Source organism: Typopeltis vanoorti, chromosome 4 (assembly GCF_054136105.1).
Source record: "Typopeltis vanoorti isolate ZY-2024b chromosome 4, IOZ_Tvanoo_1.0, whole genome shotgun sequence".
Classification (NCBI taxonomy): Eukaryota; Metazoa; Arthropoda; class Arachnida; order Uropygi; family Thelyphonidae; genus Typopeltis; species Typopeltis vanoorti.
The window spans coordinates 118,689,118-118,715,006 of NC_143552.1; the positions used below are offsets into that span (position 1 = coordinate 118,689,118).

Consider the following 25,889-nt stretch of genomic DNA (forward strand, 5'->3'; position numbering starts at 1 on the left):
GCATTTCTATTCATCTTCCAAGTCAAAACCACGTGGTCACTCTCTCGAACTGGGAGGGAGAGATGTCATCTCAGTTATTATCAGCTCTTCTGATGCTATGACCAAATCCAAAACTCTTGAACCTCTTGTTCCCTCTATTACATGTTGTCTAAGACATTTGTTCCTCAAGAATTCTAGAAATTCCATTCCCTTATTACTACATGCATTTTCCTCTTCCCAGCATATACTGCTGTAGTTAAAATCTCCCATAACAATTATTCTTCTTGCACTTGCCAAGCTCAGCTGCCTAAACATCTCCTGCTCCCCACCCTCTGTAATCCTTGGCTTGTAGCAATACCCTACTATATATCCTGTCTTGCCTACCTCTACCTCACACCATATGCTTTCAAAACTATCAGTTTCACTACCTTCCAAAGCCTCCACTCTTAGAGGACATAAGTCATCACTTATCATAAGCAGTACTCCACCACTGCGTTTTCCCCTCCTATCTTGCTGAAAAATGCTGTACTCTGCTACTTCTATTCCTGTTATTATATCATCTTCCTTCAACCACGTCTCAGTTATCCCAATAATCTTTGGCCAGGCTGACGCTATCAGCACCACCAATTCATCTCCTTTATTCTGGATACTCCTGGCATTAGTAGCAGAGTACAGCATTTTTCAGCAGCATTATCCCCCTCCCAACCCCACTGGACTCGGTGTTACCTGATGTCGTCCCCCTTTTCCCAAGCACCCATTCTCACAAGAGGCCACCCTTGCTACCATCCACCCTGGGAACTCTAGTTTCCCTGCACTGACACACTGACTCGTTCAGAAAACAGCAATCTCTCCATATGTCTACGTCCTTCCTCATTCAAATGAAAGGTGTCTCTTGCATACAATTTCTTTCTGTCTTCAAATGACCTCCAAAACATCCACTTATTCCAATCCTCTCTTCTGACACATTCTGTCTATTATGCTATTCATTATTACTGCTCTTCTGCTAAACTCCTCATTATTACCTGGGTAACACACACACACACTATCTTTCCTTCTGCGTTTTCTTTTGTACAACCTCAAGCATGAATCTCAGATCTCTCGCCACTTGATTTATTTTCATTTTATTTATTCTTAATCCAACAGTCAACTTCATCTTATGGACAGATATATACAACAACATATGAAGAAAAAAAATTAAAAATAAAATGAGTTTTATTTTTAATTTTTTTCTTCATATGTTGTCATATATATCTGCCCATAAACAAATATCATCTGCAAAATCCAGGTCATGCAGCTGTTCTATTAAATTCCACTGTATTCTTTTTGTGTTTTTCATAGCATTTTTCATAAACCTGTCTACAACAATAAGAAGTATTATTGGGAAGAGAATGCAGTCTAACTTCTGTTTTAATTTCCAACTTTTCCGAAAGTTCTTTATTGTGTATGATTTGTATTTTATATTTTTTATATTTTTTTTAACTATGTTGATAATTTTACATGGTATACCATAATATGATATTAATTTCCATATTGCTTCTCAGTCAATGCTGTTGAAAGCTTTTTTGAAATCAACAGAGTTGATATAATGATTTCACTACCATTCTATTGACTGCGCTAACATTAAACACAAGTAAAATACTAACAATATTAAGAAATAATAATTAATCAAATAATTAATTCTTATTTCTAATAAGAATAATATTAAAAAGAATAAAAAAAAAAGAAATCGACTAAAGCTAAGAGAAACACAAGCAGGATTTAGAGCCAACAGGTCATGTATAGATCAAATAGCAGTACTACTGCTATTATTATTAGTAGTAGTACTGCTATTTGATCTATACATAACCTGTTGGCTCTAAATCCTGCTTGTGTTTCTCTTAGCTTTAGTCGATTTCTTTTTTTTTTATTCTCTTTAATATTATTCTTATTAGAAATAAGAATTAATTATTTAATTAATTATTATTTCTTAATATTGTTAGTATTTTACTTGTGTTTAATAATGATGTTCCTCTCCAATTATTGCAATCAGTTAAAATCTTTTTTTTTTTTTTTGGTATTTTTATCAGTAACCCAATATTCCATCCATCTGCCCATTCTTCCTGCATCCATATTTGGTTAAGAAATGGATACAGTATATTCACTGTTAATTGCAAGCTAATAGAGGTGACTCTATTAGCTGCAATTTATGCCTCATTTAGTAGGTTTCAATAAACTCTCTCTTATGCGCCTCCATAGCGCAATTGGAAGAACGACGGTACGTTGTGCCCTTCAATTGGAAAAAGGCCTAAGTTCGATTCTCGTCATGATGGGAGGAATCTTTATATGGACTTTTTCAATTGAAGGTGAGTTAGCCGATCTCATACGGTGGTAGCAGGGTTTTTTTCTCCCGGAAACTCGGGTGTTTCATCCCGCATACAGACAAATCGGCCCTTCAGAACACACGCAATTTACAGACAAAAAATTCTAGTGGTGGTGGTTGTGGGCAGTAGATGGCGTTGATGTAGGTGATTGGTAGTATAGGTTCTGTGTAGTAGTGGAGACGAAGAGTTGTACAATAGGTGTCCCCCCGCGATGAGTCTTCGGATTCCTTGGAAGTGTCACTAATAATAATAATAATTATCTTTTCTGTTCTTAATCTCTTTATGTATTTTAATATTAATAAAATAAATTAATAAAATAAAGAAATAAATAAAGAAAGAAATAATACCTTTCCATAGTTCTTCAATACTTCTGAATTCTTCATTTCATTCTGTCTGAACTGAATAAAAACTTCATATCTATTTTTAACATCTACTGTATATTTTCTTTTAATTTCAATATTTTTTAGTTAATTTATGTTATACATTTTCTATTTTTGCTATTACTTTTTTTATGTTCATTAATTTTATTTTTTAATTTCTCCTATTACTAAAAAATACGCATTACTTTCAACCACTTCTTTCATGCTCTTATTCATATTTTGTGCACTATCATTCACTACTTCCACATTCTCCAGAGCACTTTCTATCTTTCCTTAAATTGTTAATATACATCACTTCATTCTCCTGCTTTCCACATGACTTGCACACAAAACATTCATGACACACCCTCCCCCAGAGGCGTAGTAGGGAGGAGTGCAGGGGACGGTCTGTCCCAGGCGGCACTTTGAACCTTTTTGAACTTGTTGAGTTAATTCTAAAATACAGTCTCGAAAACTCATTTCCAAATATTGTAATACTACTGTGAATTTTCCTCACAATGTAAGTGTTGCTAGTTGTGAGAGGAGTTTTTCTAAATAAAATAGATTAAGAAATAGATTACCTACATTATTATGAAATAGACTTTGCCAATATCATCGAATTTTGTTAACAGAAAAGCAAGAAAAATAACATTTTAGAATGTTGAAATTAAAGTTTTACTTCAAAAATAAACATAGTATTTTAATTTATTTCCCTATACGTTGTTTTGACTTTTTGTAGTATTTTTGGTGTGTATTGAGAGGGGTGGCAAACTCGGGAACCACCCCGGGCAGCAAAAGCTCTACTACACCACTACCCTCTCCACTCACTCTAGTTTTTTTTTTTTTTTTTTTTTTTTGACTAGTGAAAATCTCTGTGCAGACATTTGAATTTCAAATGCTAGTTTTTGGAAAATGTATAGTACTCGTTGGGAACCAATTAATTTAGTTCAGAATATCACATGTATTTCCATCATGATGGCACTTCACTAAATTTTTTCTGACTGGTTTCAGATTATTTCATCCATCGTTATCACAACTGTTAGTCAAGGAAGTCTATTTCATTAGCCAAATAGATCTCCCTTTAGACTATGATATCTAGAGTTATATGAAGGTAACTGAATCATCAGAGAAAGTTTGATGCTGCAGGCAAAGGACAATACCAAATGCTATCTTATTGTGTCAAATAACACTATCTTGACACAGTACCTTGAATCCAAACTCCAAAAGTAATAAGTTTTGTCTCTAATAAGATACTGGACTACATATCAAAACAAACAAATTTATTCTGGAAAACATTACAGAAGAATTAGATTAAAACATTAAGATTTTGTATTCTTTGTTCTATTTAACTTTTTGTTAAAACAATCAAGTATTATATATAATTATGTAATAATTATATATTATCTGAAAAATTTTTATACTTTTGAAAGGTGTTTTGAAGAGAACTTTTATAATGTTCTGCTTTACACACTGGATGAAGAGAACAAAAAATATGGCGAAGTTTGGAATCTTCAGCATCTAAAAGATAACTTGAAGTGCACATTCTTAATTTATAAAGAAGAGGCCTCAGTATCCGAATTCTAAAGTCACTGTCAGATTTGGGTGGTAGTGCTGGAGACTTCAAGAGGTTAAGAGCTTCTTTAGGAAAAGGGCAGTTTGTTACATCATGTTTGCATTTAGATGACATCTGTGATGAAGGTTCTTTGAAAAAACTTATCATTACATCAGACATTTTTCTTAAAAGAGTTCTCCTTGTTTGTGGTACATCATTATTGGCAGAATTGTCATCATCTTCTGCAACAGAATTTAAAATCTTAAAACAGCTATATGCATGAATACATACAGATACCAAACTGAATATGATTTTACCATTTACTTCTAATGCTTGATATTAGGCCATGTGAAGAATATAATAAAATATTATAAAAATATTTATATTATAAATATTTATTTATATTTATAAACTTATAAATAATAACTTGCCTTATGCTTGGTACTAACTTATATAAATAATAACATAGGAATCTGTTATTCAGTTAAAATCAGCACTTGAAAGAGAGAATTTTGCCAGAAACAAAAAAAATAAATCATTTTCTTTTAGAGGCTACTGGCTAGTTTTGTTTTGTCCTTGAAAGTTTTTTCACTTGGTTAGAAATTAAATTAGAGATGGCAAGAAATTATATTCTTGTTTAATCCTTTGTCCAAGTGTAAGTAAACAAAGTTTGCACATGAAGTATCTTTATGGCTAGACTACATTTAAACAGAGGCTAATGACTTCCCATTAATTCCCTTAGCATACCATATTGCAAAGTACACATTGTTTCGGGTGTGTATAATATATGCATTAAAGAAAAAAAAAAGGTGATCAGCATGCCCATGAGCAGTGCAAGGCATAGGCAAGAAAAGTGACCTATATGTTAAAGCAGGCCAAAGGTGCTGGTGGTGGTGGTGGAGAGGTAACAGAAGCAAACCAAATAGTTGAATTACTGAGTGAGCATTTTGTAGGGGTGTACCATCTAGGTTGTGGTGCTGCAATGCCAGATGTGACATTGACTGATGGGAGAATTGAGGTTGAAGAAATGGAGATGTTTAGAATACTGCAGAGCCTCAATGCAAGCACATGCACACACACACACACACACACATGGGACTACTGGCATATCATCCCATGTAATGCAAAAATGTGCAAGGAAATTACTGGCTCCTCTGACCAAGTGGTTTAATTTATGTCTCAATACAGGGAAGATGCCATTGGACCGGAAAGAGGCAAAATAGTCCCAATGCATAAAGAATGCTCCAAGACAGTAGGTGCAAATTATAGGCCAATCAGCATCTCAGGAGTTGTGGTTAAGGTATTGGAGAAATTGGTGAAAAACAGAAATCAAGACTGGGTGGATAGGAATATGATACTCTTGCGAAGGGTAGGGCTTGCCTTAGTAATTTGCTTACTTTGTATAATAAAGTGACAACAGAGTTGGATAAGGGAAATCACTACTCAGTGATATGGCTAGACTTTGCAAAGGCATTTGACAGGATTTCACATAGAGCTCTGTTGCATAAATTGGAGCAAATGGGGATAGATATGAATCTGGGGATTTGAATTAGAGGATGACTGATGGACAGATATCAAAAAAGTGGTTTATGGAGGAGTTGAGTCCAGGAGAACGCAGGTGATGTACATGAGGACTCAGTACTTGGTCCTGTTGCTTAATTTGTACAACAATGATACAAGAAATATTCAGTTGTTTGCTGATGACGCTAAACTAAGAAAAGCAATGGTAAATGAAAGTGATGTAGAGATCCTGCAGGATGACTTTAACAGACCAGCAGTATAGACAAAGGTAAGCTGTCAGTTTAATGTGGCCAACTGTAAGGTGATGCACTTTGGGAAGAATAAATCATAAGCTGTGTATACTATATCAATGGAACTGAACTGCAGGAAACTGATGAGGCCAAAGATTTGGGGATGATTGTGGATAGGGAGTTGAAGTTTAGAGGACATACTGCAAAGGTAACCAAAACAGCAGATCAGATTATGTGGTTGTGGAAGAAGTGGTAGATGATCCACGGTGACCAATGTTGTGACAGGTCTATGAAATGCTTCCTATGAGAATAGATTGACGGTCTGTGTACTTCAAAAACTAGCCAATAGGTGAAAAAAAAGGAGACATGTTAGAAGCATTATAAGTTATTAAAAGAGTTTTATAGGATTCCAGAGTTTCTGCATGATTTGCTGAAAGCAAATCATGCAGAAACTGTACTAAAGATTACAGAAAGCTCCTTTCTGTATTGAATGTTGAAATTTCAACATCTGAACTTCTGAATAAGACAAATCTAGAAAAAGTTAATATATCTTAACTTTGGAAGATGGAATGAAAGAGGCAATGAGATTTAAGATCCTTTTGTGTATAAATATGCTGGCCTAGTTGGTCCAATTAGAATAGTATTTCTATTTTCAATCAACAGGCTGTCAGATCGAATCTCACACTGTTTGTTAGAGGCCTGAAGTGACTTGAAAAAAGTTCCTTGTTTTCTGCTCTACAATGTAGTTTGGATTATATAACATTCAACCCAACTATGGTACTAAAGTACAACAGATTTACCACCTTTTTTTGTAGAAGGCATTCATGTTAAAAAAAAAAAAAAGAGCAGGTAGGTATTCTCTTATAAGGTGAAAAAGTTTCCTCAATGAATACAATGTGATCATTGACATCACATCTTTCTTAGCATCTACTGAAGTCTTAGCTATATCCATTAAGCTTCTTTACTTGTGCATTACAGAGAGAAGTATTGGAAATATACTGTTATTCATAATTCACTTTCTAATTTTATTTTTTTATGTCACTCCTATCTGCAAAGGGTTTTTAACCTATAATATATTAATGCTGTGGGTGAGCCAAGGCTTTTTTGTTGTTCTTTTATTTTTATTTTTTATATATTTTTTTATTTAATACATAAGCTATAAAGACAAAACATGGAACTTTTTCAAGCCACTGCAAATCTCCAATAAGCTGGGTAGTGGTCTCACACCAGACAATGAGATTTATCTTCCACTTAAAGACATTCATGAGAATTCATGTCCATAGTAGGAACTGAACACACAAACCCTACTGATTGGAGAGTTAAAGTGCTATCCGCTCACCCAACCATGCTGGCAAATTATTATATAATTTATGGAAAACTATATGAAGCAAGGGGGTAAAACAAAAAAGTGCCAATGGAAACTCATAACTCTATAGCAAATTAATATTAGAACTGTGTTTGCTACATGAGTTGATATTTGAATTCCAACAAATCAGTTTATATATCAAGCCAGTGGATGGATTGGCTGTCTGACAAATATCAAAGAGGTGTGGAGAAGCAGTATCAAGTACTAGAGCTTACTAATCAAACTCAAACTTTTTTTTTTTTTCATTGTCAATGATATTGTTAATGAAATGTAGGGAAACATTGTTTGTAGAGCAGTTCCTAAAGATTATTAGGAATGGTACTAACAGAGGGCTCAGGAAGATTTTAATAAGATGGAAAGGTTGAAGAATGAGTGGAGATAACAGTTTGATGTAGTAAAGCACAATGTTCTGAACTCTAGGATATGCAAGTGAAATGCTATATATATTCTGTACATTCAACAGAGGAAATTACAGTGCAAAAGATCTTATGAACACAGAGTCGAGAAAATTCAGGGAACATACTTCAAAAATGGATAGCGATAGACAATTATTATTATTATTATTAACATCCGACCTCCATGGAGTCAGAGACTCGTCGTGGGAGGTACACATTATTGCACACAATGCTCATCCAACCGTATCATAAAATAATTCAATGTGTCTACATTCACAACACACTCTGGCAATGCATTCCACTCACCAACCACTCTCCATGCATCGCCTATTGTGAAATCACCACCTTCTTTTTTTTTTTTTTTGTAGACTTGATCGACTTGAAAAAGTACAATGTTTGGTTTCTGGAGAAAGGGAAACCAGATTATCTAATCATAATCCGCCACAATATTAAATGTATGATATGTTTACAATCTTTAATGAGTGAGATTCACATAAAAAAATGGTGAAGACAATTTAGAAAATTATTGATTATTATAATAGTGAAAAGGATCAGCACAGATACGGGTTGTAGTGGCTTCACTAGATAAGGCCTTGACCAAACCATATATGAAGAAACTCCAAACAGGATACATAGTCAAGTAACAAAAATTATATCATAACTGTGAAGCATTAGCTATGTGGGACAGAGTGAGGCATGTAATCTACAGAGTTTAGTAGAAGGTTTAGTATGATTGAAAATTTTTCAAAACAACAGGGACAAACAAACACAAAAAAGATTATCATTAGAAGATATATTATACTCAGTGGTGGCTCATGGCTTGAAATCGTGGGGGGGTGCTGCAACTTTCGAAATATACATACACACTATAAATACAGTATATACGTGTTTGGATAAAATATCAAAATTATGGTAAAAATTTTAAAAAAATTAAACATGAAACAATATTGTTTATTATCGATAAAATTATACAGTTTAGTATCATTCAAAATTACTTAAAAATCAAATCCATTATCATAACCCCAATAATGTTCTAAAATAAAAACTATAACAAATGTTATGTCTTTAATTGTAATGTGCAAATATTTAAAGAGACGGAGTAAACACGATAAGCACTACGAACACTCTATTACTGATGCAAACTGCATATAAACAACAGCAGAACTGCACGACGGACAGTGTCGCATTACGCTAATAGCTCGCATCTCGCTATGACGTGCATATGCTTGCGCGCGTAGCAATATGACACTGTGGTAAACACAGTGCTGCTAGCGTCCTTCGCCCTCCTAAATGCTACAAGATGGATTTTTATTATTTTTTATACAAAATAAGAGAATTGTATAGAATTGTTGATGATGAAATTAAATATTACAAGAAAATATAAATAAATTAATAAATATATTTATATATCAAGAAAAATTGGGGTGCTGCAGTTCTGCATTGCCTATGCATGAGCCCCTGATTATACTTCTACTTAAACTATACCTGCAATGAGTCTCATGACTTCGTGAAAATTCTGTGGTAATAATAACAATATGAGAGGGGTCTGGAAAGTTCTGATAAACACCTAGAACAAAAATGATCTTAAAGCAACTGATATAACCACAAGAAAGAACATAAGTTACCTTCATAATTCTGCTACTAGTATGTTCTTTCTTGTGGTTATACCAGTTGCTTTAATATCTTTTTTTTTCTAGGTGTTTATCAGAACTTTCCAGACCCCCTTGTATTTCCAAAAAAGACTTTACATAAAAATCTTAATTAATTTACCATGAAGGCTTGAAGTTTCTGCCTCTGCTAATGATAAATAGCACAGTAGAAGAACATCACCCAAAAAAGGCACAAGAGGTCTGCCCCTGCGTAGGATTTCACAGATATAATGGAGTCTGTCTTTCTGGCTGCTCATTTCCTTTGAGACTCCAATAAATTGCCTATGAATAAGAAAATATCAGTAAGAAATGCGATTTAAAATTAATTGAAATTTGAGCTCCAGAGTATAGATAGTCTCAGAATCACCAAAAAATTCAATTTTGAGACAATACTCGTATATGCTATTAAAAAAGTGGTACTTTCAGAAATATGCCTTTAAGATTTACTGTACACTTTTGTTATACTGAAAATCCTTCAAAACTATAAAATTACTTGTTTTATGTTTAACTGAGAGCAATGAAAACTGCCCAATTTCAATATTCATATGGCATAACTAATAAAGAAGCTACTATAGTATATTACTCTTGTATATCACTAGAATAAACTATCAAAAAGTCCTAGCTAAAATCCCACAGCAATAATTCTATGTTATAATAAATGAATTTGCTACAGTAAACCTTCCACTATAACAAATACTCCCTTTAGTCCCTATAAATTTTCTTCCTGTTGGCTGCATGTCATGGGTGCTCCCTATAATCTTACAGGTGCATAGTGGTTGGAAGCATAATTTACAGGTACTCAAGAGAAGACAAGCTTTTGATTGGTTTTGTATTTTTTTAATGTGAAATCTTGTATTTAGAAGAACAAATACATGAATTTTATGGTTTCAACAGATGTGAATGAAGGTACAGAGATGTGGAATGTATGAAACATCATGGTATGGAGTAACTGAGAAGCAAAATGAATATCATACAGAAAGACTAAAGGCCGAGTTAGAGTGTATTATTACGGGCAACTCCAGGGAGTCCTTAGACTCATCGAGGGAGGCCCCAAATCATGTTCATCACAACTATTCGACATTCATACAGTATCTATCATACCTCGCCTTAAACTCATTCACTGTCACAGCATCCACTACAGACTCTGGCAGCCCATTCCACTCATTCACCACTCTAAAAGTAAAGAACCCAGCTCTAACACCCTTACTAACCACACTTTTGCCCAGTTTCCATGGGTGTCCCCTAGTCCTCCCACAACCAGCCCTGTTCTCAAAAATATCTTCTGAATTAATTTTATAGAAACCCTTCAGTAATTTGAATCTCAATCATATCTCCCCTCCTCCTCCTATCAACCAATTTTTGCAACTCACAAATCCTCAACCTGTTCTCATAAGGTTCATTCCACAGACCTGCTATCATCTTGGTCACTCGCCTCTGGATCCTCTCAACCTCCTCCCCATCAAGAAGAAACCTAGGTGACCAAATCTGGGCACAGTAGTTGAGATGGGGTCTTATCAAGACTCAATACAGAGGAACAATAACCTGCTTGTCAACGTATTCTTTAGCAACCAAGTGATTTGATGAGCTGATTTGGCCACTTTTGCAATGTGCCCCCTAAACTTCAACTCCTTATCCACCAACACTCCTAAATCTCGTGCCTCATCAATTTCCTGGAGTACAGTTCCACCAATGTAGTAAACTGCTGCTAATCTTTTCACCCCAAAATGTATAACCTTACATTTTGCCACATTAAATTGACATCCATTCTCCTTAGCCAGACCTCCAATCTATCCAAATCATCCCGCAAAATTTTGACATCATCTGCATTCACTATTGCCCTACCCAACTTTGCATCATCCGCAAACAAATGAACTGTTCCTCTAAGATCCTTTCCTATATCATTAAATAGCAGTGGTCCAAGAACAGATCCTTGTGGCACACCACTAGTCACAGGCCATCTTGTGGACTCTACTCCTGAATAAACCACTCTCTGATATCTCTCTGTCAACCACCCTCCTATCCATCCCCATATGCTGCAATTTACTGATTAGAATTCCATGTGGTATCCTGTCAAAGGCCTTACCAAGGTCCAGTAGAATCACTGTAAACCCATTACCCTTATCCAGTTCAGCCATCACTGTGTTATAATACGTGAGCAAGTTACTGAGGCATGACCTACCCTTCACTAAACCATGCTGTCCCCAATACAGTATCCCATTTTCATTTATCCAATCTTGTATTTTCCTCTTGACTATTTTCTCCAAGACTTTGATAACGATTCCTGTTATGCTGATTGGCCGGTAATTTTCAACAGCAGCCTTGGAACCACCTTTATGCAGCGGAACTATTTTCCCTTCTTTCCACTAGCTTTACATCTTCTGTCAGCCATGTTTCACTAATACCAACAACCCGTGGCCTGAAAGTGCCAACCAAGGCCAAAAACTCTTCCTTCTTGTTCCTAATACATGTACATGAATTAGGTACATGTTTTGTACATGAATTGCAGAAACCCATTAGTCCCATAGAGAATGCTGCATTGGTTAAAAGAAGGGGAGTAACAGTGAATAAAATGCTTGTTTTGGTGAAGATGACTGATTTAAAAAGCAATGCAAAATGAGTAGGCAAGGGATTCAGAAGAGATGTTAGTGTAGAATGGAATTAGAGGAGAGATTGGTTGGTAGATGTGTGTGTGTGAGTGAAAGAGAGAGAAGAAGGAAGAGTTGTGAATGAAAGGCAGAACAACAATAAATAAGGTTAACATGCAAGAGAAGTACAAATGCAACTGGTAAACCAGGGTGTGTATAGAGACTTAATAATTTGGGATGTGAAGTGTAAAAGTGGCAAAAGAGTTTCCAGGTGGGAAAATAGAAAATGCTGCATTGGCTAAAAGAAGGGGAGTAACAGTGAATAAAATGCTTGTATTAGTGAATATGACTGATTTAAAAAAGCAATTCAAAATGAGTAGGCAAGGGATTCAAAAGAGATGTTAGAGGATGTAGAATAGGATTAAGGAGGAAAGAATAGTATGCATTATTTAGGCTCGTCTCCATAGCACATATAAAATAAAAAATTTTATTTTAGAACATCGCAATAGTTTGGTTGCTTCAGCTGTAATTACAACCTAATCAAGTCTAATGACAGTCCTGAAGACTGGTGAATAAGATGGTGGTCTGAATGTATGGAATGAGAGATTTGGAGCATATAGATGTTTGGGATGCATTTTTTTATTATTATTACGGGCGACTCCAGGGAGTCCTTAGACTCATCGAGGGAGTCCCTAAACATCATGTCCACACAACTATTCAACATTCTCACAGTATCTATCATACCTTGCCTTGAACTCATTCACTGTCATAGCACCCACAACAGACTCTGACAGCTTATTCCACTCATTTACCACTCTAAGCTCTAACACCCTTGCTAACCACACTCTTACCCAGCTTCCATAGATGTCCCCTAGTTCTCCCACCCACCACCAGTCCTGATCTCAAAGATATCCTCTGAATTAATCCTATAGAAACCCTTTAGCAATTTGAATGTCTCAATCATATCTCCCCTTTTCTGCCTATCAACTAATTTCTGCAACCCACAAATCTTCAATCTGTTCTCATAAGGTCATTCCATAGACTTGCTATCATCTTGGTCACTCGCCTCTGAATCCTCTCCACCTCCTCCCCATCAAGAAGAAACCCAGGTGACCAAATCTGGGCACAGTAGTCGAGATGAGGTCTTATCAAGGCTCGGTACAGAGGTACAATAACTTGCTTGTCTCTGCTCGTCAAAGTATTTTTCAACAACCAAGTGAGTTGATGAACTGATTTAGCCACTTTTGCAATGTTCCCCCTAAACTTCATCTCCCTATCCACCAACACTCCCAAGTCCCTGGCCTCATCAATCTCCTGGAGTACAGTTCCACCAATGTCGTATACTGCTGCTAATCTTTTCACCCCAAAATGCATAACCTTACATTTTGTCACATTAAATTGACATCCATTCTCCTTAGCCCAGAACTCCAATCTATCCAAGTCTTCCGGCAAGATTTTGACATCTTCTGCATTCACTATTGCCCTACCTAACTTTGCATCATCAGCAAACAAATGAACTGTTCCTCTTAGATCCTTCCCTATATCATTAATGAACAAATTAAACAGCAGTGGTCCAAGAACAGAACCCTGCAGCACACCATTAGTCACAGGCCATCTTTTGGACTAACCTGAATAAACTACTCTCTGATATCTCTCCATCAACCACCCACCTATCCATTTCACCAACCCTATATCCATTCCCAAATGTTGTGGTTTACGGATTGGAATTCCATGTGGTATTCTGTCAAATGCCTTAGCCAGGTCCAGCAGTATCACTGTAAATCCATTACCCTTAATCAGTTTTCAGCCGTCACTGTGTTATAAACTTGAGCAAGTTACTGAGGCATGATCTAACCTTCACAAAGCCATGCTGTTCCCCCATACAGTATCTCATTTTCATCAATCCATTCCTGTATTTTTCCCTTGACTACTTTCTCCAGGACCTTGACAATGACTCCTGATATGCTGATTGGTCAGTAATTTGCAACAGTAGTCTTGGATCCTCCTTTATGCAGTGGAACTATTTTCCCCTCTTTCCACACCTTCGGGACTAAATCAGACCCGAGACTCACATTAAACAACATGGTCAAGGGCACTGATAATTCTTTAGCCGCTTCACATAAGACCCATGCTGGTATACCATCCAATCCCACAGATGTATTCACATTAAGGTTCTGTAATAGACTATTCACCTCCACTTCATTCATCACAATTCCCGTATAAACTAATGGTGCCTTCATTTTTTCGATGTCACCACCTGGAGGATATACTTTTGCAAAGTGCTCGCTCAGTAACTCCACTATATCGACTGATTCAGTGACCTCCTTACCATCGTCATTCCTTAAAATCATTCTGCCGTGTACAGTTTTTTTTTTACTTGCAGCATATTGAAAGAACTGTTTCAAATTTTCTTTAGCTTGCATAGCTAGTTTCCTTTCATAATCCGCTTTTACTTTTTTTACCACACCCGTTACCCTTCTGGCCTGTGCTATATACCGTTCATGTGAGAGCAGGTCACCTTTCTCTTTAAATTCCCTCCACAGTTGTTTCTTTTTTTGCAGCTCAAGCTTAATGGTGTTATTCATCCATTTAACACCTACTTGTTTTACTATTCGGACCCTAGGTATACAATCAGCCATAACCTCCTGTAAATGCTCCTTGACCACATCCCATGCTCTATCAACATCCAGCCCTTGCAGTTTTACATGCCGTGGCACTGAACCAAGCAATCTCCTAAGCTTGTCATAGTTGCCAGCATGGTAATTCCACATATACCCTGTCTTAATCGAAAATTCCACACCTTTAGCCACCTCCCAGGTCATACTATACACCTTATGATCACTCTCACCAATAGGTGGCAACATGGTGATATTCATTACAGTCAAATTCTCAGATGCTTTTACCAGGTCAAGCACTCTCAAACCCCTAGTATTTTCAATTACATGCTGTCTCAGATAGTTATCCCTTAATAATTGAATAAAATCTATTTCCTTCCTCACATGTGTTCTCTCCTCCTTCCAATCAATGTTACCATAGTTGAAATCCCCATAATAATTACTCTCCTTCCACTCATTTCATCAATTTGTTTATGCATACTATCTCCACCATCTATTCCATCACCTGGTCTATAGCAGCACCCAACTATATATTTTGTTCTGCCAGTCTCAATCTCACACCAAATAGCCTCAAATGAGCTCTTTTCACTATCCTGCAATACAACTTCAGTTTTCCTTAGCTGTAGTTCATTAGCTATCATCAATAACACTCCTCCCCCCATTTTATTCTCTCTGTCCCTCCTAAACACACTATAACCTACACATTCTATCCCACTAACTATCATCTTCCATCAGCCATGTTTCACTAATGCCAATAACCTGTGGCCAGGAAGAGCCAATCAAGGCCAAAAATTCTTCCTTCTTGTTCCTAATACTCATGGCATTAGTATACATGAAATGCAGAGGTCCCTTTGTCCCACCCCTATCTTGATGCGTTATTCTAACTACATTCTGATTTCTTGTCCTTAGTACTGGCTCAGGTACATTATACACATTCTTACACTCAACTGTCTCACTGATGTCCGCATATCCACTTCCCCCCTCCCCCTCCTTGGTAGTTCTCTCGTTTCCCTGGTTCTGCACATCCATTTTCACTTCATTCAGCAACACTTTTTCCAGTATTTGCACACCAAATCCATTCAAATGCAGGCCATCCATCTTGTATAAATCCTTTCGCCCATCAAACTCATTCCACAAATTCCACACCACACTGTCTGCATAACCTGCACACAAAGACATTTGTGATTATGGTCCTCCTCCTCCTAAACTCCTCTCTGTCATACCATGGCAACAGACTCACCATCCTAACTCTGTCACTCTTTTCTTTCACTACCTTTAACAATACTTTAAAGTCCTCTCTCATAAAAAATTTATCTCCTTTCAATTCATTCGTACCCGCCACAATTATCAATTCTTTCACCCTCTGTTTTTAATACTCTCACTTACATCCTTAAATTTCGCACCTGGTAAGTACGATTTAGTTAAACTCCCATCTATCACTCCTCTTAATAACGAGTCACCATACAACACACTTTCCTTCATTTTAGAAACTCTCCTACTCTTACGCTTATTTTTTTCCTTTCAAACACTTGTTAATTTCTGTTAGCTGAGGCACTCTTTCCAGAGTGCCTCAGCTAACGGAAATTAACAAGTCCACATGTCCACAAATTCCACAACACGCTGTCTGCATAACCTGCACATAAAGTCATTTGCAATTATGGTCCTCCTCCTAAACTCCTCTCTGTCATACCGTGGCAACTCTGTCACTCTTTTCTTTCACTACCTTTAACAATACTTTAAAGTCCTCTCTCATAAAAAATTTATCTCCTTTCAATTCATTCGTACCCACCACAATTATCAATTCTTTCACCCTCTGTTTTTAATACTCTCACTTACATCCTTAAATTTCGCACCTGGTAAGTACAATTTAGTTAAACTCCCATCTATCACTCCTCTTAATAACGAGTCACCATACAACACACTTTCCTTCATTTTAGAAACTCTCCTACTCCTACGCTTATTTTTTCCTTTCAAACACTTGTTAATTTCCGTTAGCTGAGGCACTCTGGAAAGAGTTTTGCAGGTGCTCCAACTTTCGCTGCGTACTGTGTATCACTGCGCGCAACCTAGCGATCTCACTCCTACAAATAATTCCTCATTTTTTTCATCATTTAAACCATTCTCTCTCTCTCTGTATAGTTTCTTTCACTCTCTCTTTGATCACCGCTCTCATTGCCATCTTGCACAACATCGCAATTCCCTATCAAGCCACTATTTTCACTCACATTCTGGCTTTCTTCAACCATAACTATCTCACGACCTGATACATACTTCAATTCCTCACTTTGCTTATACTTTCTGCACATTCTCCAACCACTATCACTTTCCATCCAAACTCCAGCCTCCTTCGGGAATATATACATCCCACGCACATCACATTAGACAAACTCCCTCAAATTACAGTTTTTGAACAAAGGTGGTGTATTTTTGGACGCCATTATCTTAAGTCACATTGGTGCCATGTGCTATTCTATGAAACGCATCGTTAAAATACTAAGTTAAATAAAATGGAATTCACACCAAAATCACACAGACACAACAAGCTACCAAAAATAAACAATACTATGTTAAAATTTAAATGTAAAATTTGTTAAAATTTGAATGTAAAAGTATTTTGCATGCTTGGGGTGAGCGGCATGTATTTTGAGAAAGATGGTTTGGTGAAAGGATATCAAGCAGAAAAACTAGAATGATTAGTTTTTGGATGAGAGAAGGAAGGGGATTTCCCAAATGAAGACTGTGTGCAGAAATGGAGACAGGACCACTTCAAAGTCTGGGAATGAACTGCTGTATTTATATGCATTAATGTTCAGAAATACTGGGACAAGAGGAAAGAGTCCAGGGATTTGGCAATCAGCTGGTTCAAAGAAATATGGGTGACCAAGTACCAGCTAAAGTAGGAATTGAGAGCAACTGCATCTTCCAGAAAGACGGCCAGGATAAAATGGAAGGGGATATTGTCACAAACTGGAGAAGAATTATATGTATTTAGAGCAGCGAGTTTCAACCAATGTGCCACAAGAGGTCTTCAGGTGTACTGCGAGATTTATAAAAACAAATTAATTAAAAGAAATAATGTTGTAATTTGTGCATTTATTTATTAGTGTCTGGTCTTGTGTGTGTAAATCAATCAAAAGTATGCCTATTTTTGCCAGATCATCAAAAAATTAAAAGAATATATTTTTAGTGTGGTGCAGAATTTTAATAATTAGTCTAGGTGTGCCATATTATGGAAAAGATTGAAAATCACTGATTTAGAATAAAGATCAAGGAAGAAGAGCTGTGGCTGTGGGTATGAGAATATAGTGTGTGTGAAGTAGAAATAAGTTAGTTTAGTAAGTTACTGCTGTAGGCCAGAAATATGTGTATGTCGGGGGGGGGGGGGGGGGATGATGCTGAAATGATTACACAAATTAGATTCAGTGAATACAAGGAACATAATCATTATGGGGACATTTTAATTATACTAATATAGAGTGGAAAAGAAATCAGTAAGTGGGAATGAGAAGGGGTGAGTTTTCATAATTACTCAAGGAAAGTGTCAAGAAAAACAGGATTGAAATTAGGACTAAGTGAACAGATAGCTTGAGCAAAGAACAGAGAAACAGCAACTTAAACAGGTAGAGATTAATGCTACTTGAAAATTAGTTAAATTAGTTAACAATTGCTAATTGCATCCATAGAGTAAGAATGATAAACAGGATAAGTGTGAAATGGAAAAATGCTGAAATTAAGCAGTTGCATAAGAAACAAAAAAGTATAAAGAAAGAAATGGTAAACATTTGTATGAAAAGTATTTCAGTAGTATTGCTATATGTTGTCGGACTCCTTTTCATAGAAGCAATGCACTTTGAAAACTACAGCCAAAGATATACAGAATGGTCTATAATTCAAAAATCTGTCTCAGCACCACCCCTATGCAGTGATGCTATTTTTTTCAACTACTCCTTTGGGATTCTTCCTATTAAACAATCAAATTAGAGGCACAATCAACTCTTTTGCAGATTCCTTAAAAATATATGATGATATATCATCCAATCCCACAGCCTTATTAACATCTGGCATATGTATGTAAAAAAACTTATTCATCTCCAATCCTTAAGTATTTACCTCCCTTCTGGGCATGGCACAGCATTATTCACACTAATATGAAATAATTGGCAAGGTGCTCGTAAAACAAGTTCACTACATCCTCTCCAGCAGTTACTTTGATGCTATTCCTAGCTATTGCATCACGTCTTCGTAATCATTCTTCTTTTTCTTCTGCTTGCTCATTACATAGCAGGAGAGCTCCCTTGGCCTGACTGCCTAGTCTCCTCTCATATTCACGACTACATCCTGCAAGGCTATCACCAAATCCAACACTAAAAATCTGATGTTCTTTAATCACGTGCTTTCTAAGGTGATTATCTCTAGAAATGCACTGTTTGCTTCTACATCCTATCTCCTCTTTAAAATCTATATTCCTAAAAATCTTCTATTCAGATTAATCTCTTTTCATTGGCTCAGCTAATTTGTCTAAATATTTCATGATCATTGCTTTCACATTCCCACATAATTTAACATCTTATCAGATGCTATTTTGTTTCTTATGGCCTCAAAAACCATCAATCATATGTACAGCCTTTCACCTCCACTCTGAGCAGATATAACTCTTTTCTATCATTACTTTTTCTCTCCTTCCAGAAGATTCTGTGTCTCTCCATTTTTTGTTGCTGCCTAAATATTATCCCCAGTTAACCAATATTTGTAATATACCAATGTGTATAAAGTACAAACTATGAAAGTGACTAAGATGGTGATCCTGTTAGGCAGGAGATAGGAATAAGGTGACTTGGACAGAGGACATGGAATTGTTTAGTGATAGATTTTGTCAGGGCATTCCATGCAGATAAAAATTCTATTATTCTAGAGAGAAAAAGAAAAGAGAGAAACTGAGGCTGACCATCAGAGGTATTTTAAATTTTCACTACCACAGATATCAGTCATGCAGAGGGATCCTGTCATATGTTTAGTATGGTGAGGAGGTGTAAAAGCAATCATGCCCTTGACGTTGTTGTTTAATAAAAGTCATGGAGGTTGGCATTAATTTGTAAATGGAAGATCCTGTGTTAGTGATTTAATAATTTGATTACATTTTATTGCAAGTTTATGACAATAATTGACAATTTTTATTTATTCGTGTGGATTCCCTCCCTTTTCTCAACCATCCCTGTTGAGCCCTCCTAAAGGATTAAGTATGAAGGATTAAGTATGCATTTTATGACAGTAGATCCATGTGTTCATGGACTGGTTTGCCTGTTCTGAGGGATGAAAAATCCGAGTTTCTGGTTGAAAAACCCTCTACCTCCATATGAGACTGGCTAACTCACCTTCAGGTGAAAGAGACCAGATAAAGGTTCCTCAAGTCATGGATGAGAATCGAACCCATATCTTTCTGACCAAAGGACTTCGTCTATACCGACTGAGTTATGGAGACTCTATAATTGACAATGGAAAGGAATTACAGATTCTAGATTTCATGAAGAGAATGGAAGACAGGTATTTAAATTCAGACTTTAAATGGGCTTGATAATCAATCACTGGAGTGGAGATAGCTATCGGAAAGATATGACAGCAGTGTGTATTACACATTGTGTAAAGATATGAAAGTGGAAAGGGAAGGGTGTGTTTGTGGAGAGACTGAACAGGAGATGAGAGAGAGAGTTTGGATATGTCAAAAGTTTAATATTCTGTCAGACTATGAAGAATTGGCATGGCTGTTTAATAAGAGTGTTACAACAGAACTTCCAAGACAGCAGAAAGAAGATAAAATTGTTCCACTGCATAAAGGTGGAACAATTTTTACTAACTTATTTTTGTACTATAACAAGGTGACAAATGTTTTGGACAAGGGAGATGCATATACAATGGTATACTTATATTTTACAAAAGCTTTTGATAGACTGCCATGTGTGTCAGATAGGTATCAAAAAGTTGTATATGAGGGTGCAGTATCCCAAAAGAGGAAAGTCACTAGCAGTGTGCCTGTCTCCAGATATTTTTATGAAAAATTTCATCCACGTTATTCTGGTAATTACCCTTACCAACTTGGACAAGGGAGATACATACAGAATGGTATACTTATATTTTGCAAAAGCTTTTGATAGACTGCCACACAATAAGTTGATAGATGCAATGTCTAAATGTATTCCAAGGATGAGAAGGTTAAATAAGGTAGGTGTGAGATGGATGAATAAAGAGATTAAGCATGCGATACGGAGAAAAAGGGCATTGTGGAGGCAGCATAAGAGAAGTGGAAGTAACCAATTTCATGAGGTCTACAAAGACCAGGCAAGGAGGGTGACTTGGTTGGTGAGAGTAGCTAAAGAGAGGTATGAACAGCAGTTAGCTAATGAAGCCAAAAAGAATCCTAGGGAGTTCTTTCGATATGTAGCCAGCAAAAGAAAGAATGATTATGGAAGGATGACATTGATTGGAGGAAATGGTATAAAGACAGTTGTTGCAGAATGTGTGGTAGAGATACTTAATGAGCAGTTCATAAAGATCTTTCAATCTTGTGAATGTAACTTCATGGAGAGATTGAGAGCAGTTGATGATGGGGAGGAGAGACTGACTGTAAGTGAGCAAGATGTGTTTGGGGAGTTGAGTAAACTAGATGTAAATAAGGCTGTGGGACTTGATAATATATCACCGCGTATTCTGAAGGAATGTGCCAGAGAGTTGACACCTGCCTTGACATATTTTTTTAATAAGAGTCTTGCACTTGGTCAAGTTCCTAAAGAGTGGAAGGAGGGCAAGATTGTGCCACTTCATAAAGGGGGTGATCGAACTCAAGCATCAAACTATAAGCCTATCTCTGTGTCAGGTGTTGTGATTAAGTTGTTGGAGAAGCTTGTAAGAACTAGGATCCAGAGTTGGGTTGACAACAATGGTATAATCTTTGATGGACAGCATGGATTTGCTAAAGGGAAGTCATGTTTTGATTGCTTCCTTGGACAGAGGAGAAGGATACACAGTAATATACTTGGATTTCGCAAAGGCTTTTGATAGAGTACCTCATGATAAGTTGACAGTCAAACTAGAGCAGATGGGGGTTGGATATTAGATTAGTGCATTGGATTGGATACTGGCTATCTGATAGGTATCAACAAGTTGTGTGTATGTGTGCGATATCCAGGAAAATGAAAGTCACTAGTGGAGTGCCTCAGGGGTCTGTAAGGGCCATTACTATTTAACTTGTATATTAATGATACTGGCGAAGATTTGGATGGAGATATTCAGTTGTTTGCAGATGATGCAAAGTGGGGACGAACCATAAAGAGTAGTGAAGATGTTGTGGCCTTGCAAGAAGACTTGAATAAATTGAGTGATTGGGCAAGCAAATGGGGATGTGAGTTCAATGTTGCAAAATGTAAGGTTTTAAAATTTGGAAAACAAAGATGGGATGCAGAATTTATGCTTGGTGAGAATATATTGTTGGAGGTAGAGGAAATAAGAGATCTGGGGGTGATAGTGGATAAGGATCTAAAATTTAGGGGACACATCGCCAAAATTGTGAAGACAACACAAAGACTTCTGGGAATGATGCGGAGGACACTGACGTGTAGAAGTAGGGAGATTCTTGTTCCATTGTATAAGGCTTTGATTAGGCCACACATGGACTATTGTGCTCAGATTTGGTCACCGGGTTTTCAGAAGGATGAAGAGATGTTGGAAAGGGTCCAAAGGTGACTGACTAAGCTAGTTTCTGACCTCTGGAATGTTGAGTATGAGGAAAGATTGAGAAGATGTAAGTTGCAGAGTCTGGTGGAGAGAAGGAAGAGGGGAGATATGATAGAGACCTACAAGTTGGTAAGGGTTGTTATAAGATCAATGGTGGATAAGTTCTACAGAGAATAGTGGGAGATCAGGGGAGAACCAGAGGTCATCTCTGGAAACTGTATAAAGAGGGTGTGAGTAGGGGAGTGAGAGGCAGGTTTTTTTCGTGCAGGGTTGTGAGTGATTGGAATGCCTTGCCTGAGAGGGTGGTGTCTGCAAGGAGTTTGAGTGTGTTTAAGACACGGTATGATGATATATAATAAATTTAGTTTAATCCTTTATCCAAGTGTGAGCAAACAAAGTTTGCGCCTGAAAGTATCTTCAGGACTGGGGTAAGGTGGTACAACCACCTTACCCCAGATGTACCACCTTACCCCAGTCCTGAAGATACTTTCAGGCGCAAACGTTGTTTGCTCACACTTGGATAAAGGATTAAACTAAATTTATCATACTCTAACCAAGTGAAAAATAAACTTTCAACGGTATGATGAGATGTGTGTGTGATAAAAGGACCTCCCAGATGAGTCTTTGACTCCATGAGGTCTTGGGAAATAATAATAATAATAATAATATAAACTGAAACTGATGGGATTGGATAACAGGCTAGTGAGTGGGATTGGTGATTAGCTGTCAGATAGGTATCAAAAAGTTGTATATGAGGGTGCAGTATCCCAAAAGAGGAGAGTCACTAGCAGTGTGCCACAGAGATATGTATTAGGGCCATTGTTGTTGTTGTTGCTGTTTATTTTTATATTAATGATATTGGGATGGATTTAACTGGTGATATGCAGCTGTTTAGAGATGATGCAAAATTCGGGAGAACAATGCAGAGTCAAGCAAACATTATGGCCTTACATGAGGACTTCAATAGATTGTTTGAATGAGTAGGTAAGCGGAACTGTCAGTTCAATGTTGAAAAGTGTAAAATTTTGAAATTTGGTAATCAACGATGGGATGCAAAGCAGATACTTAGTGGGAAAACTTTAAAGTAGGTAGAAGAGATCTGGGAGTGGTGGTAGACAAGGGGCCCCAGAGAAGAGTGACAAAGTTGGTAACTGGTTTTTGGAATGTGGAGTATGAAGACAGATTGAAAGAATGTAAATTGCAAAGTCTTGTGAATAAGAAGAAAAGAGGGAGGGATATGATTGAGACATATAAGCTGGTCAGGAGTTGTTATCAGGTCCATGTGGAAGATATTTTTCACATAATGGGAGAAAGGGGTAGAACAAGAGAAACAGTATAAAGAGGGTGTGAGCAGAGGAGTGAGGAGAAAGTTCTTTGCGTGAAGAGTGGTTGGTGAGTGGAATGCATTGCCTGAGTATGTTGTAAATATAGACAGAATGAATGATTTTAATACATGGTTGGATGAGCTTTGTGCACGATAGTGTGTACCTCTCACAACGAGTCTCTGACTCCAGAAGTCAGATGTTAATAATAATAAAAATATTATATTGGGGAGTCATGTTTAAAAACAGAAAGATGACATGTGGAGTACTGCAGGACCGTGTTCTTGAACTATCATTGTTCAATCTGTGTATTAAATGATATTTGTAATTTTTCGAGTGGTGGGGGGGGGGGATGAATATTTATCCATATGCAAATAATGCAAAGTTGTAATGTGTGACAGAGCTAGTGTAAAGTGTTTTCAAGTAGATTTGAGTAGATAGGCAAGGCAGACAAAGGAGTGACAATAATAGTTCAATTTCTGAATGCAAACTCTTGCATTTTGAAATTGCAGACTGAGTATTCATATTGGTGCATATGTATTGCAGGATGTTGATGATGAGGAGGAGGTGGGAGGGACTATTAATGTTATTATTATCAGCAAACCTCCAAGGAGTCAAGAGACTCATTATGGGAGGTCCCACTCTCACTCCCACCTCGACTTAAATGCATTCACTGTCCCTGCACTCACCACACTCTCAATCAATGCATTCCAATCACCTACCACTGTGTATGCAAAAAAATCTACTCCTCAACCCCTTGTTCACATCCATCTTATATAGCTTCTAGGGATGGCCTCTCATTCTCCCTGTCTCGAGATATTCAATGAAAAATTTCATCCATGTTAATCTGGTATTTACCCCCCACCAACCTATATGTCTCAATCATATCATCTCTCTTCCTTCTATCCATTTGGCTCTGTAATTTGCATTCTCTCAATCTGTCCTCATATTCCACATTCCAGAACCAGAAACTGACTTACTCAAACATCTCTGAACCCTCTCCAACAACTCATCATCCTTTTGAAAACCAGGCAATCCCTCCTGCCTGATCAAAGCCTGGTACAATTTTAGAAAAAGATCTATGAAATTTCAAGTCCCTATCTACCATCACCCCCAGATCTTTCAACTCCTCCACCTCCTCTAAATATATCCCCACCAATTCTATACTCTGCATCCCATCTTTGCTTCCCAAATTTTAAAACCTTACACTTTGCAACATTAAACTGACATCCCTACAAATACTTTCAGACAGTCTATTTAGGTCTTCTTGAAAAGCTACAACATCTACTCTACTTCTCATAATTCTCCCCAACTTTGCATTGCCTGCAAACAACTGTATATCACTATATCACTGTTTAAACCCTTTCCAATGTCATTTACATACAAAATAAACAACAATGGCCCCAAAACAGACCTCTGGTGCACACCACTAGTGACTTTCCTCTTCTGGAATATCACTCCTCATACGCAACCTGCTAATACCTATCAGACAGCTAATTACAATCCAATGCACTAATGTATTATCCAACCCTATCTATTCCGATTTAACTACTAGTTTGTCATGTTGCAATCTAATAGAAAACTTTGCAAAATCTAAATATACTACTATATTATGCATCTCCCTTATCCAATGTATTTATCACCTTGTTATAATAAGTAAGCAGATTGCCAAAAAAAATCTTCCTTTAGCAAACCCATGCTGCCCATTAAAGAGAATTTTGCTACTGTCAAACCGGTTCTAAATCCTTGTCCTCACTAGCATCGCCTACACCTTGACCACAGCTCTTTAACTAATAGATGATAATGACTTTTAAAGAGACACAGTGCAAAGGTAGTGAACATGTCCCAGAGAACGAATTGCTTTCATAGCAAGTGAAATGCTGACAAACAATACTGATCTCGATCAAATGCCATTCCATCAAACTCTGAAATGGCATTTCACTGAGATAGGATTATTTTTCCACATCTGAAATTCACAATCATGCAGCTGTTTATTCTGTCTAACAAAGTAATTATTTTAAGCCTTTTGGTACATGTATAATATTTGCATCATTATTAATTTCCAAGATAAATGTACAACTTACATGAATTTAGTGAAATGTTTTTTTTCCACAACTTTCCACATTTTCTTTAATCTGAACACTGCTATACTCTGCATTGCTGCAAGTATGGTCATGACAGCTTGCATGTTGCACAAGTTGTAGCATTCCACTGTAACCTGCAGTAAAAAT

At 36.9% G+C, this 25,889-nt stretch overlaps 1 protein-coding gene across 1 annotated transcript in view; it reads right to left on the reverse strand.

Annotated features, from left to right (window-relative positions):
* Positions 1-3,963: 3,963 nt before the first annotated feature.
* The window catches only part of LOC150107637 (uncharacterized), a 67,868-nt gene continuing 45,942 nt past the window's right edge, over positions 3,964-25,889 (reverse strand). The window contains exons 6-8 of the mRNA XM_090391443.1: positions 25,743-25,876; positions 9,533-9,693; positions 3,964-4,492 (exon numbers count right to left, since the gene is read on the reverse strand). Of these exons, the coding sequence (XP_090247569.1) occupies positions 4,092-4,492; positions 9,533-9,693; positions 25,743-25,876 (696 nt within the window). The 3' untranslated portion in view covers positions 3,964-4,091. The remainder of the gene's footprint in view (positions 4,493-9,532; positions 9,694-25,742; positions 25,877-25,889) is intronic.